Here is a 13,526-nt window from a genome sequence, read left to right on the forward strand (position 1 = left end):
TCTCTGTGTCGGCAGGTATGATTGACTAACCCCCTGTCTCTCAGTGTTACAGTGCAGTAGCACCACTGTCTCTGTGTCGGCAGGTATGAACGACTAGCCCCCTGTCTCTCAGTGTTACAGTGCAGTAGCACCACTGTCTCTGTGTCGGCAGGTATGAACGACTAGCCCCCCGTCTCTCAGTGTTACAGTGCAGTAGCACCACTGTCTCTGTGTCGGCAGGTATGAACGACTTCAGCTACTTGCACACCAACTGCTTTGAGCTGTCGATGTACGTGGGATGTGACAAGTTCCCCCATGAGAGTGAGCTGGCGGAGGAGTGGGAAAACAACCGGGAGTCTCTGCTCGTCTTCATGGAGCAGGTACAGTATGTAGAGTCCAGAGAGGGTGTAGAGTCCAGAGAGGGCGTAGAGTCCAGAGAGGGTGTAGAGTCTAGAGAGGGCGTAGAGTCTAGAGAGGGTGTAGAGTCCAGAGAGGGTGTGTAGAGTCTAGAGAGGGTGTAGAGTCCAGAGAGGTCGTAGAGTCTAGAAAGGGCGTAGAGTCCAGAGAGGGCGTAGAGTCTAGAGAGGGCGTAGAGTCCAGAGAGGGTGTGTAGAGTCTAGAGAGGGTGTAGAGTCCAGAGAGGGTGTAGAGTCCAGAGAGGGTGTAGAGTCTAGAGAGGGTGTAGAGTCCAGAGAGGGTGTAGAGTCCAGAGAGGGTGTAGAGTCCAGAGAGGTCGTAGAGTCTAGAGAGGTCGTAGAGTCTAGAGAGGGCGTAGAGTCCAGAGAGGGCGTAGAGTCTAGAGAGGGTGTAGAGTCTAGAGAGGGCGTAGAGTCTAGAGAGGCTGTAGATTCCAGAGAGGGCTTAGAGTCCAGAGAGGGTGTAGAGTCTAGAGAGTGTGTAGAGTCTAGAGAGGGTGTAGAGTCTAGAGAGGGCGTAGAGTCTAGAGAGGGCGTAGAGTCCAGAGAGGGTGTAGAGTCTAGAGAGGGCGTAGAGTCTAGAGAGGGCGTAGAGTCCAAAGAAGGTCATGATAGCTAGCCAGCCAGTAAGATAACGCTTGCTAGCCAGGCAGTAAGATAACGCTTGCTAGCCAGGCAGTAAGATAATGTTAGCTAGCCAGCCAGTAAGATAACGTTAGCTAGTGAGCCAGTAAGATAACATTAGCTAGCGAGCCAGTAAGATAACATTAGCTAGCGAGCCAGTAAGATAACATTAGCTAGCGAGCCAGTAAGATAACGTTAGCTAGCCAGCCAGTAAGATAATCTAACGTTAGCTAGCGAGCCAGTAAGATAACATTAGCTAGCGAGCCAGTAAGATAACGTTAGCTAGCGAGCCAGTAAGATAACGTTAGCTAGCGAACAATGTGCTCAAATTAATATTATATATGATACGTTACATATTATTATTGTTGTTATTATTATTATTCAGTCAGTTGATCTTTGACCTCTGACCTTTCATACACAGGTGCATCGTGGGATCAAAGGCATTGTCTGGGACATGCAGGGGCGGGGCATAGCCAACGCCACCATCCAAGTGGAAGGGATCGGCCATGACATCAGAACAGGTAGAGATACATTTATTTTATTGATTTATTTCACCTTTATTTAACCAGTTAGGCAAGTTGAGAACAAGTTCTCATTTACAACCCGTGACCTGGCCATTATAAAGCAAAGCAGCTCGACAGATACAACGACACAGAGTTACACATGGAGTAAAACAAAACATACAGTCAATAATACAGTAGAAAAATAAGTCTGTATACAATGTGAGCCAATGAGGTGAGATAAGGGAGGTAAAGGCAAAAAAAGGCCATGGTGGCGAAGTAAATACAATATAGCAAGTAAAACACTGGAATGGTAGATTTGCAGTGGAAGAATGTGCAAAGAAGAAATAGAAATAACGGGGTGCAAAGGAGCAAAATAAATAAATAAATAAATACAGTAGGGGGACAGGTAGTTGTTTGGGCTAAATTATAGATGGGCTATGTACAGGTGCAGTAATCTGTGAGCTGCTCTGACAGCTGGTGCTTAAAGCTAGTGAGGGAGATAAGTGTTTCCAGTTTCAGAGATTTTTGTAGTTCGTTCCAGTCATTGGCAGCAGAGAACTGGAAGGAAAGGCGGCCAAAGGAAGAATTGGTTTTGGGGGTGACCAGAGAGATATACCTGCTGGAGCGCGTGCTACAGGTGGGTGCTGCTATGGTGACCAGCGAGCTGAGATAAGGCGGGGCTTTAGCGAGCAGAGACTTGTAGATGACATGGAGCCAGTGGGTTTGGCGACGAGTGTGAAGTGAGGACCAGCCAACGAGAGCATACAGGTCGCAGTGGTGGGTAGTGTATGGGGCTTTGGTGACAAAACGGATTGCACTGTGATAGACTGCATCCAATTTATTGAGTAGGGTATTGGAGGCTATTTTGTAAATTACATCGCCGAAGTCGAGGATCGGTAGGATAGTCAGTTTTACGAGGGTATGTTTGGCAGCATGATTGAAGGATGCTTTGTTGTGAAATAGGAAGCCAATTCTAGATTTAACTTTGGATTGGAGATGTTTGATGTGAGTCTGGAAGGAGAGTTTACAGTCTAACCAGACACCTAGGTATTTGTAGTTGTCCACATATTCTAAGTCAGAACCGTCCAGAGTAGTGATGTTGGGCGGGCGAGCAGGTGCGGGCAGCGATCGGTTGAAGAGCATGCATTTAGTTTTACTTGTATTTAAGAGCAATTGGAGGCAACGGAAGGAGAGTTGTATGGCATTGAAGCTCGTCTGGAGATTTGTTAACACAGTGTCCAAAGAATTGCCAGAAGTATACAGAATGGTGTCGTCTGCGTAGAGGTGGATCAGAGAATCACCAGCAGCAAGAGCGACATCATTGATGTATACAGAGAAGAGAGTTGGTCCAAGAATTTAACCCTGTGGTCACCCCCATAGAGACTGTCAGAGGTCCAGACAACAGACCCTCCGATTTGACACACTTAACTCTATCAGAGAAGTAGTTGGTGAACCAGGCAAGGCAATCATTTGAGAAATCAAGGCTATCGAGTCTGGCGATGAGGATGTGGTGATTGACAGAGTCTAAAGCCTTGGCCAGGTCAATGAATACGGCTGCACAGTAATGTTTCTTATCGATGGCGGTTAAGATATCGTTTAGGACCTTGAGCGTGGCTGAGGTACACCCATGACCAGCTCTGAAACCAGCTTGCATAGCGGAGAAGGTATGGTGGGATTCGAAATGGTCGGTAATCTGTTTGTTGACTTGGCTTTCGAAGACCTTAGAAAAGCAGAGTAGGATAGATATAGGTCTGTAGCAGTTTGGGTCAAGAGTGTCCCCCCCTACAGTGCCTTGCGAAAGTATTCGGCCCCCTTGAACTTTGCGACCTTTTGCCACATTTCAGGCTTCAAACATAAAGATATAAAACTGTATTTTTTTGTGAAGAATCAACAACAAGTGGGACACAATCATGAAGTGGAACGACATTTATTGGATATTTCAAACTTTTTTAACAAATCAAAAACTGAAAAATTGGGCGTGCAAAATTATTCAGCCCCTTTACTTTTAGTGCAGCAAACTCTGTAGTATCTGTGTTCTCATTCTGTGTCCATACATGCCATATAGAGATGTATTATAGTAGACTCTCTGTTCTCATTCTGTGTCCATACATTCCATATAGAGATGTATTATAGTAGACTCTCTGTTCTCATTCTGTGTCCATACATGCCATATAGAGATGTATTATAGTAGACTCTCTGTTCTCATTCTGTGTCCATACATGCCATATAGAGATGTATTATAGTAGACTCTGTGTTCTCATTATGTGTCCATAGATCTGACATTACTCCACCAAACCCAGCTATCAGAGTTCAAAATGCCACTCCAGTATCTGACATGTCCAGTGTGTATTACCACGTGTGTATCATCAACCAATGATAACACAATAACACAATCAATGGCATAGTAGTACACAGGATATTGTTTTATCTTCATTCAATTCCATCATTAGCATTCTATAGAAAACAGCATTAGAATTCTATAGAACACATCATTAGCATTCTATAGAAAACATCATTAGCATTCTATAGAAAACATCAGTAGCATTCTCTAGAAAACAGCATTAACATTCTATAGACCATAGCATTAGCATTTTATTGAAAACATCATTAGCATTCTATAGGAAACATCATTAGACATTTACATTTACATTTAAGTCATTTAGCAGACGCTCTTATCCAGAGCGACTTACAAATTGGTGCGTTCACCTTATGACATCCAGTGGAACTGCCACTTTACAATAGTGCATCTAAATCTTTTAAGGGGGGTGAGAAGGATTACTTTATCCTATCCTAGGTATTCCTTAAAGAGGTGGGGTTTCAGGTGTCTCCGGAAGGTGGTGATTGACTCCGCTGTCCTGGCGTCGTGAGGGAGTTTGTTCCACCATTGGGGGGCCAGAGCAGCGAACAGTTTTGACTGGGCTGAGCGGGAGCTGTACTTCCTCAGTGGTAGGGAGGCGAGCAGGCCAGAGGTGGATGAACGCAGTGCCCTTGTTTGGGTGTAGGGCCTGATCAGAGCCTGGAGGTACTGAGGTGCCGTTCCCCTCACAGCTCCGTAGGCAAGCACCATGGTCTTGTAGCGGATGCGAGCTTCAACTGGAAGCCAGTGGAGAGAGCGGAGGAGCGGGGTGACGTGAGAGAACTTGGGAAGGTTGAACACCAGACGGGCTGCGGCGTTCTGGATGAGCTGTAGGGGTTTAATGGCACAGGCAGGGAGCCCAGCCAACAGCGAGTTGCAGTAATCCAGACGGGAGATGACAAGTGCCTGGATTAGGACCTGCGCCGCTTCCTGTGTGAGGCAGGGTCGTACTCTGCGGATGTTGTAGAGCATGAACCTACAGGAACGGGCCACCGCCTTGATGTTATTTGAGAACGACAGGGTGTTGTCCAGGATCACGCCAAGGTTCTTAGCGCTCTGGGAGGAGGACACAATGGAGTTGTCAACCGTGATGGCGAGATCATGGAACGGGCAGTCCTTCCCGGGAGGAAGAGCAGCTCCGTCTTGCTGAGGTTCAGCTTGAGGTGATGATCCGTCATCCACACTGATATGTCTGCCAGACATGCAGAGATGCGATTCGCCACCTGGTCGTCAGAAGGGGGAAAGGAGAAGATTAATTGTGTGTCGTCTGCATAGCAATGATAGGAGAGACCATGTGAGGTTATGACAGAGCCAAGTGACTTGGTGTATAGCGAGAATAGGAGAGGGCCTAGAACAGAGCCCTGGGGGACACCAGTGGTGAGAGCACGTGGTGAGGAGACAGATTCTCGCCACGCCACCTGGTAGGAGCGACCTGTCAGGTAGGACGCAATCCAAGCGTGGGCCGCGCCGGAGATGCCCAACTCGGAGAGGGTGGAGAGGAGGATCTGATGGTTCACAGTATCGAAGGCAGCCGATAGGTCTAGAAGGATGAGAGCAGAGGAGAGAGATTTAGCTTTAGCAGTGCGGAGCGCCTCCGTGATACAGAGAAGAGCAGTCTCAGTTGAATGACTAGTCTTGAAACCTGACTGATTTGGATCAAGAAGGTCATTCTGAGAGAGATAGCGGGAGAGCTGGCCAAGGACGGCACGTTCAAGAGTTTTGGAGAGAAAAGAAAGAAGGGATACTGGTCTGTAGTTGTTGACATCGGAGGGATCGAGTGTAGGTTTTTTCAGAAGGGGTGCAACTCTCGCTCTCTTGAAGACGGACGGGACGTAGCCAGCGGTCAGGGATGAGTTGATGAGCGAGGTGAGGTAAGGGAGAAGGTCTCCGGAAATGGTCTGGAGAAGAGAGGAGGGGATAGGGTCAAGCGGGCAGGTTGTTGGGCGGCCGGCCGTCACAAGACGCGAGATTTCATCTGGAGAGAGAGGGAGAAAGAGGTCAGAGCACAGGGTAGGGCAGTGTGAGCAGAACCAGCGGTGTCGTTTGACTTAGCAAACGAGGATCGGATGTCGTCGACCTTCTTTTCAAAATGGTTGACGAAGTCATCTGCAGAGAGGGAGGAGGGGGGGGGGGGGAGGATTCAGGAGGGTGGAGAAGGTGGCAAAGAGCTTCCTAGGGTTAGAGGCAGATGCTTGGAATTTAGAGTGGTAGAAAGTGGCTTTAGCAGCAGAGACAGAAGAGGAAAATGTAGAGAGGAGGGAGTGAAAGGATGCCAGGTCCGCAGGGAGGCGAGTTTTCCTCCATTTCCGCTCGGCTGCCCGGAGCCCTGTTCTGTGAGCTCGCAATGAGTCGTCGAGCCACGGAGCGGGAGGGGAGGACCGAGCCGGCCTGGAGGATAGGGGACATAGAGAGTCAAAGGATGCAGAAAGGGAGGAGAGGAGGGTTGAGGAGGCAGAATCAGGAGATAGGTTGGAGAAGGTTTGAGCAGAGGGAAGAGATGATAGGATGGAAGAGGAGAGAGTAGCGGGGGAGAGAGAGCGAAGGTTGGGACGGCGCGATACCATCCAGTAGGGGCAGTGTGGGAAGTGTTGGATGAGAGCGAGAGGGAAAAGGATACAAGGTAGTGGTCGGAGACTTGGGGGAGTTGCAATGAGGTCAGTGGAAGAACAGCATCTAGTAAAGATGAGGTCGAGCGTATTGCCTGCCTTGTGAGTAGGGGGAAGGTGAGAGGGTGAGGTCAAAAGAGGAGAGGAGTGGAAAGAAGGAGGCAGAGAGGAATGAGTCAAAGGTAGACGTGGGGAGGTTAAAGTCGCCCAGAACTGTGAGAGGTGATCCGTCCTCAGGAAAGGAGCTTATCAAGGCATCAAGCTCATTGATGAACTCTCCGAGGGAACCTGGAGGGCGATAAATGATAAGGATGTTAAGCTTGAAAGGGCTGGTAACTGTGACAGCATGGAATTCAAAGGAGGCGATAGACAGATGGGTAAGGGGAGAAAGAGAGAATGACCACTTGGGAGAGATGAGGATCCCGGTGCCACCACCCCGCTGACCAGAAGCTCTCGGGGTGTGCGAGAACACGTGGGCGGACGAAGAGAGAGCAGTAGGAGTAGCAGTGTTATCTGTGGTGATCCATGTTTCCGTCAGTGCCAAGAAGTCGAGGGACTGGAGGGAGGCAGGCATAGGCTGAGATGAACACTGGCGCCGACTGAGATGGCCGCCTCGCTTCGCGTTCCTAGGAAACTATGCAGTTTTTGTTTTTTACGTGTTATTTCTTACATTAGTACCCCAGGTCATCTTAGGTTTCATTACATACAGTCGAGAAGAACTACTGAATATAAGATCAGCGCCAACTCACCATCAGTACGACCAAGAATTTGTTTTCCGCGACGCGGATCCGGTGTTCTGCCTTACAAACAGGACAACGGAATGGATCGCATGCAGCGACCCAAGGAAACGACTCCTAAAAAGAGGGAAACGAGGCGGTGTTCTGGTCAGACTCCGAAAAAGGGCACATCGCGCACCACTCCCCAGCATTCTTCTTGCCAATGTCCAGTCTCTTGACAACAAGGTTGACGAAATCCGAGCAAGGGTAGCATTCCAGAGGGACATCAGAGACTGCAACGTTCTCTGCTTCACAGAAACATGGCTTACTGGGAAGACGCTATCCGATGCGGTGCAGCCAACGGGTTTCTCCACGCATCGCGCCGACAGAAACAAACATCTTTCTGGTAAGAAGAGTGGCGGGGCGTATGCCTCATGACTAACGAGACATGGTGTGATGAAGGAAACATACAGGAACTCAAATCCTTCTGTTCACCTGATTTAGAATTCCTCACAATCAAATGTAGACCGCATTATCTTCCAAGAGAATTCTCCTCGATTATAATCACAGCCGTATATATCCCCCCAAGCAGACACATCGATGGCTCTGAACGAACTTTATTTAACTCTTTGCAAACTGGAAACCATTTATCCGGAGGCTGCATTCATTGTAGCTGGGGATTTTAACAAAGCTAATCTGAAAACAAGACTCCTAAATTTTACCAGCATATCGATTGCGCAACCAGGGGTGGTAAAACCTTGGATCATTGTTACTCTAACTTCCGCGACGCATATAAGGCCCTGCCCCGCCCCCCTTTCGGAAAAGCTGACCACGACTCCATTTTGCTGATCCCTGCCTACTGGCAGAAACTAAAACAAGAGGCTCCCACGCTGAGGTCTGTCCAACGCTGGTCAGACCAAGCTGACTCCACACTCCAAGACTGCTTCCATCACGTGGACTGGGACATGTTTCGTATTGCGTCAGATGGAAATATTGACGAATACGCTGATTCGGTGTGCGAGTTCATTAGAACGTGCGTCGAAGATGTCGTTCCCATAGCAACGATAAAAACATTCCCAAACCAGAAACCGTGGATTGATGGCAGCATTCGCGTGAAACTGAAAGCGCGAACCACTGCTTTTAATCAGGGCAAGGTGTCTGGTAATATGTCCGAATATAAACAATGCAGCTATTCCCTCCGCAAGGCTATTAAACAAGCTAAGCGCCAGTACAGAGACAAAGTGGAATCTCAATTCAATGGCTCAGACACAAGAGGCATGTGGCAGGGTCTACAGTCAATCACGGACTACAAGAAGAAACCCAGCCCAGTCACGGACCAGGATGTCTTGCTCCCAGGCAGACTAAATAACTTTTTGCCCGCTTTGAGGACAATACAGTGCCACTGACACGGCCTGCAACGAAAACATGCGGTCTCTCCTTCACTGCAGCCGAGGTGAGTAAGACATTTAAACGTGTTAACCCTCGCAAGGCTGCAGGCCCAGACGGCATCCCCAGCCGCGCCCTCAGAGCATGCGCAGACCAGCTGGCCGGTGTGTTTACGGACATATTCAATCAATCCCTATACCAGTCTGCTGTTCCCACATGCTTCAAGAGGGCCACCATTGTTCCTGTTCCCAAGAAAGCTAAGGTAACTGAGCTAAACGACTACCGCCCGTAGCACTCACTTCCGTCATCATGAAATGCTTTGAGAGACTAGTCAAGGACCATATCACCTCCACCCTACCTGACACCCTAGACCCACTCCAATTTGCTTACCGCCCAAATAGGTCCACAGACGATGCAATCTCAACCACACTGCACACTGCCCTAACCCACCTGGACAAGAGGAATACCTATGTGAGAATGCTGTTCATCGACTACAGCTCGGCATTCAACACCATAGTACCCTCCAAGCTCGTCATCAAGCTCGAGACCCTGGGTCTCGACCCCGCCCTGTGCAACTGGGTACTGGACTTCCTGACGGGCCGCCCCCAGGTGGTGAGGGTAGGCAACAACATCTCCTCCCCGCTGATCCTCAACACGGGGCCCCACAAGGGTGCGTTCTGAGCCCTCTCCTGTACTCCCTGTTCACCCACGACTGCGTGGCCACGCACGCCTCCAACTCAATCATCAAGTTTGCGGACGACACAACAGTGGTAGGCTTGATTACCAACAACGACGAGACGGCCTACAGGGAGGAGGTGAGGGCCCTCGGAGTGTGGTGTCAGGAAAATAACCTCACACTCAACGTCAACAAAACTAAGGAGATGATTGTGGACTTCAGGAAACAGCAGAGGGAACACCCCCTATCCACATCGATGGATCAGTAGTGGAGAGGGTAGCAAGTTTTAAGTTCCTCGGCATACACATCACAGACAAACTGAATTGGTCCACTCACACTGACAGCGTCGTGAAGAAGGCGCAGCAGCGCCTCTTCAACCTCAGGAGGCTGAAGAAATTCGGCTTGTCACCAAAAGCACTCACGAACTTCTACAGATGCACAATCGAGAGCATCCTGGCGGGCTGTATCACCGCCTGGTACGGCAACTGCTCCGCCCTCAACCGTAAGGCTCTCCAGAGGGTAGTGAGGTCTGCACAACGCATCACCGGGGGCAAACTACCTGCCCTCCAGGACACCTACACCACCCGATGTTACAGGAAGGCCATAAAGATCATCAAGGACATCAACCACCCGAACCACTGCCTGTTCACCCCGCTATCATCCAGAAGGCGAGGTCAGTACAGGTGCATCAAAGCTGGGACCGAGAGACTGAAAAACAGCTTCTATCTCAAGGCCATCAGACTGTTAAACAGCCACCACTAACATTGAGTGGCTGCTGCCAACACACTGTCATTGACACTGACCCAACTCCAGCCACTTTAATAATGGGAATTGATGGGAAATGATGTAAATATATCACTAGCCACTTTAAACAATGCTACCTTATATAATGTTACTTTCCCTACATTATTCATCTCATATGCATATGTATATACTGTACTCTAGATCATCGACTGCATTCTTATGTCACTAGCCACTTTAACTATGCCACTTTGTTTACTTTGTCTACATACTCATCTCATATGTATATACTGTACTCGATACCATCTACTGTATGCTGCTCTGTACCATCACTCATTCATATATCCTTATGTACATATTCCTTATCCCCTTACACTGTGTATAAGACAGTAGTTTTGGAATTGTTAGTTAGATTACTTGTTGGTTATCACTGCATTGTCGGAACTAGAAGCACAAGCATTTCGCTACACTCGCATTAACATCTGCTAACCATGTGTATGTGACAAATAAAATTTGATTTGATTTGATTTGACTCTGCCTTGTTGGCCGCAGATCGGCAGTTCCAGAGGCTACCGGAGACCTGGAACTCCACGTGGGTCGTGCGCGCTGGGACCACCAGATTAGGGTGGCCGCGGCCACGCGGTGTGGAGCGTTTGTATGGTCTGTGCAGAGAGGAGAGAACAGGGATAGACAGACACATAGTTGACAGGCTACAGAAGAGGCTACGCTAATGCAAAGGAGATTGGAATGACAAGTGGACTACACGTCTCGAATGTTCAGAAAGTTAAGCTTACGTAGCAAGAATCTTATTGACTAAAATGATTAAAATGATACAGTACTGCTGAAGTAGGCTAGCTGGCAGAGGCTGCGTTGTTGACTTTGTAGGCTAGCTGGCAGTGGCTGCGTTGTTGACACTTCACTAATCAAGTCGTTCCGTTGGGTGTGATAGTTTCGACAGTGCTGCTATTCGGGGGCTAGCTGGCTAGCTAGCAGTGTTGATTACGTTACGTTGCGTTAAAAGAACGACAATAGCTGGCTAGCTAACCTAGAAAATCGCTCTAGACTACACAATTATCTTTGATACAAAGACGGCTATGTAGCTAGCTATGTAGCTAGCTACGATCAAACAAATCAAACCGTTGTACTGTAATGAAATGAAATGAAAATGTGATACTACCTGTGGAGCGAAGCGGAATGCGACCGGGTTGTTGAGTGAGGAAGTTCAATTCGGTGGACGTTGGCTAGCTGTTGGCTAGCTAGCAGTGTCTCCTACGTTAAGGACGACAAATAGCTGGCTAGCTAACTATAGAAAACATCAGTAGCATTCTATAGAAGACATCAGTAGTATTCTATAGTGTAACGGTTTTCTAATGGTGAAGGAGAGTCGGACCAAAATGCAGCGTGTATATTGCGATCCATGTTTTAATAAACAAACGTAACACGAATCTAAATACAAATACTACAAAAAAACAATAAACGTAATGAAACAGCCTAAACTGGTGCAAACGAACACAGAAACAGGACACTAAGGACAACTAAGGACAATCACCCACAATACAACCAAAGAATATGGCTGCCTAAATATGGTTCCCAATCAGAGACAACGATAACCACCTGCCTCTGATTGAGAACCACTCCAGACAGCCATAGACTTTCCTAGAACACCCTACTAAGCTACAATCCCACTAACATACACACCAAAACCCCCAGACAAAACACACCACAATACAAAAACTCCATGCCACACCCTGGCCTGACCCAATACATGAAGAAAAACACAAAATACTTAGACCAGGGCGTGACATATAGAAAACATCATTAGCATTCTATAGAAGACAGTAGCATTCTATAGAAAACATCAGTAGCATTCTATAGAAAACATCAGTAGCATTCTATAGAAAACATCAGTAGCATTCTATAGAAAACATCAGTAGCATTCTATAGAAAACATCAGTAGCATTCTATAGAAAACATCATTAGCATTCTATAGAAAACATAATTAGTATTCTATAGAAAACATCAGTAGCATTCTATAGAAAACATCAGTAGCATTCTATAGAAAACATCAGTAGCATTCTACAGAAAACATCAGTAGCATTCTACAGAAAACATCAGTAGCATTCTACAGAAAACATCAGTAGCATTCTACAGAAAACATCAGTAGCATTCTACAGAAAACATCAGTAGCATTCTATAGAAAACATCAGTAGCATTCTACAGAAAACATCAGTAGCATTCTATAGAAAACATCAGTAGCATTCTATAGGAAACATCAGTAGCATTCTATAGAAAACATCTGTAGCATTCTATAGAAAACATCAGTAGCATTCTATAGAAAACATCAGTAGCATTCTATAGAAAAAACATCAGTAGCATTCTACAGAAAACATCAGTAGCATTCTATAGAAACATCAGTAGCATTCTACAGAAAACATCATAGCATTCTACAGAAAACATCAGTAGCATTCAGCAGGAAAACATCAGCTAGCATTCTATAGAAAACATCAATAGCATTCTATTAGAAAACATCAGTAGCATTCTACAGAAAACATCAGTAGCATTCTTGAAAACATTTAGAAGCATTCTATAGAAAACATCATTAGCAGAGAATGTATTATGGACAACAGTATATATATTCCTTTTGATGGAAACCAAATGGACAAATTGAACGTGATAATTAGATAACCAATATTTATAGCATATAAATCAATACAAAATAATTAACGCTGCAACAGTAATAACTTCTTCGGGAGCCAAAGACCATAACGTTGGATCATGAAACTCTAACAATGCTTGTGCTGAGCATGCTGGTATTTCATGCAGTAATGATCTAACTCCATCCGCTTGCAGGAAATAGCTACCATTTTATAGAAAGTCCTAATATATTACTATTCAGTAGATACTGCCAGTAAGGCATCTAACTAAAGTTGTGTCCCTATTTGCCTTGTATTTTAGAACTAAATATGTGTGGGGAAAGCTCCAACATTGAGCAGTAAAGCAATGGGCAAAGTGTTGCTTCAAGGGATTAATGGAAGTCTCATGTCTCTTCCTCAGCTCAATTCTCTTCCTAAATTCTTAATTCTAGCTCCAACAGTGCAGTAATATCTAACTAAATGCTTGTGTTTCTAGCTCCAACAGTGCAGTAATATCTAACTAAATGCTTGTGTTTCTAGCTCCAACAGTGCAGTAATATCTAACTAAATGCTTGTGTTCCTAGCTCCAACAGTGCAGTAATATCTAACTAAATGCTTGTGTTCCTAGCTCCAACAGTGCAGTAGTATCTAACTAAATGCTTGTGTTCCTAGCTCCAACAGTGCAGTAATATCTAACTAAATGCTTGTGTTCCTAGCTCCAACAGTGCAGTAGTATCTAACTAAATGCTTGTGTTCCTAGCTCCAACAGTGCAGTAGTATCTAACTAAATGCTTGTGTTCCTAGCTCCAACAGTGCAGTAATATCTAACTAAATGCTTGTGTTCCTAGCTCCAACAGTGCAGTAGTATCTAACTAAATGCTTGTGTTCCT

The 13,526-nt window shown here is 46.4% G+C and overlaps 1 protein-coding gene across 1 annotated transcript in view; it reads left to right on the plus strand.

Moving 5' to 3' along the window:
* Positions 1 to 13,526, plus strand: part of LOC135568956 (inactive carboxypeptidase-like protein X2) — a 68,528-nt gene that overhangs the window by 34,333 nt on the left and 20,669 nt on the right. The window contains exons 6-7 of the mRNA XM_065015730.1: positions 220 to 359; positions 1,441 to 1,540. Of these exons, the coding sequence (XP_064871802.1) occupies positions 220 to 359; positions 1,441 to 1,540 (240 nt within the window). The remainder of the gene's footprint in view (positions 1 to 219; positions 360 to 1,440; positions 1,541 to 13,526) is intronic.

Source organism: Oncorhynchus nerka, unplaced genomic scaffold (assembly GCF_034236695.1).
Source record: "Oncorhynchus nerka isolate Pitt River unplaced genomic scaffold, Oner_Uvic_2.0 unplaced_scaffold_1299, whole genome shotgun sequence".
Taxonomy (NCBI): Eukaryota; Metazoa; Chordata; class Actinopteri; order Salmoniformes; family Salmonidae; genus Oncorhynchus; species Oncorhynchus nerka.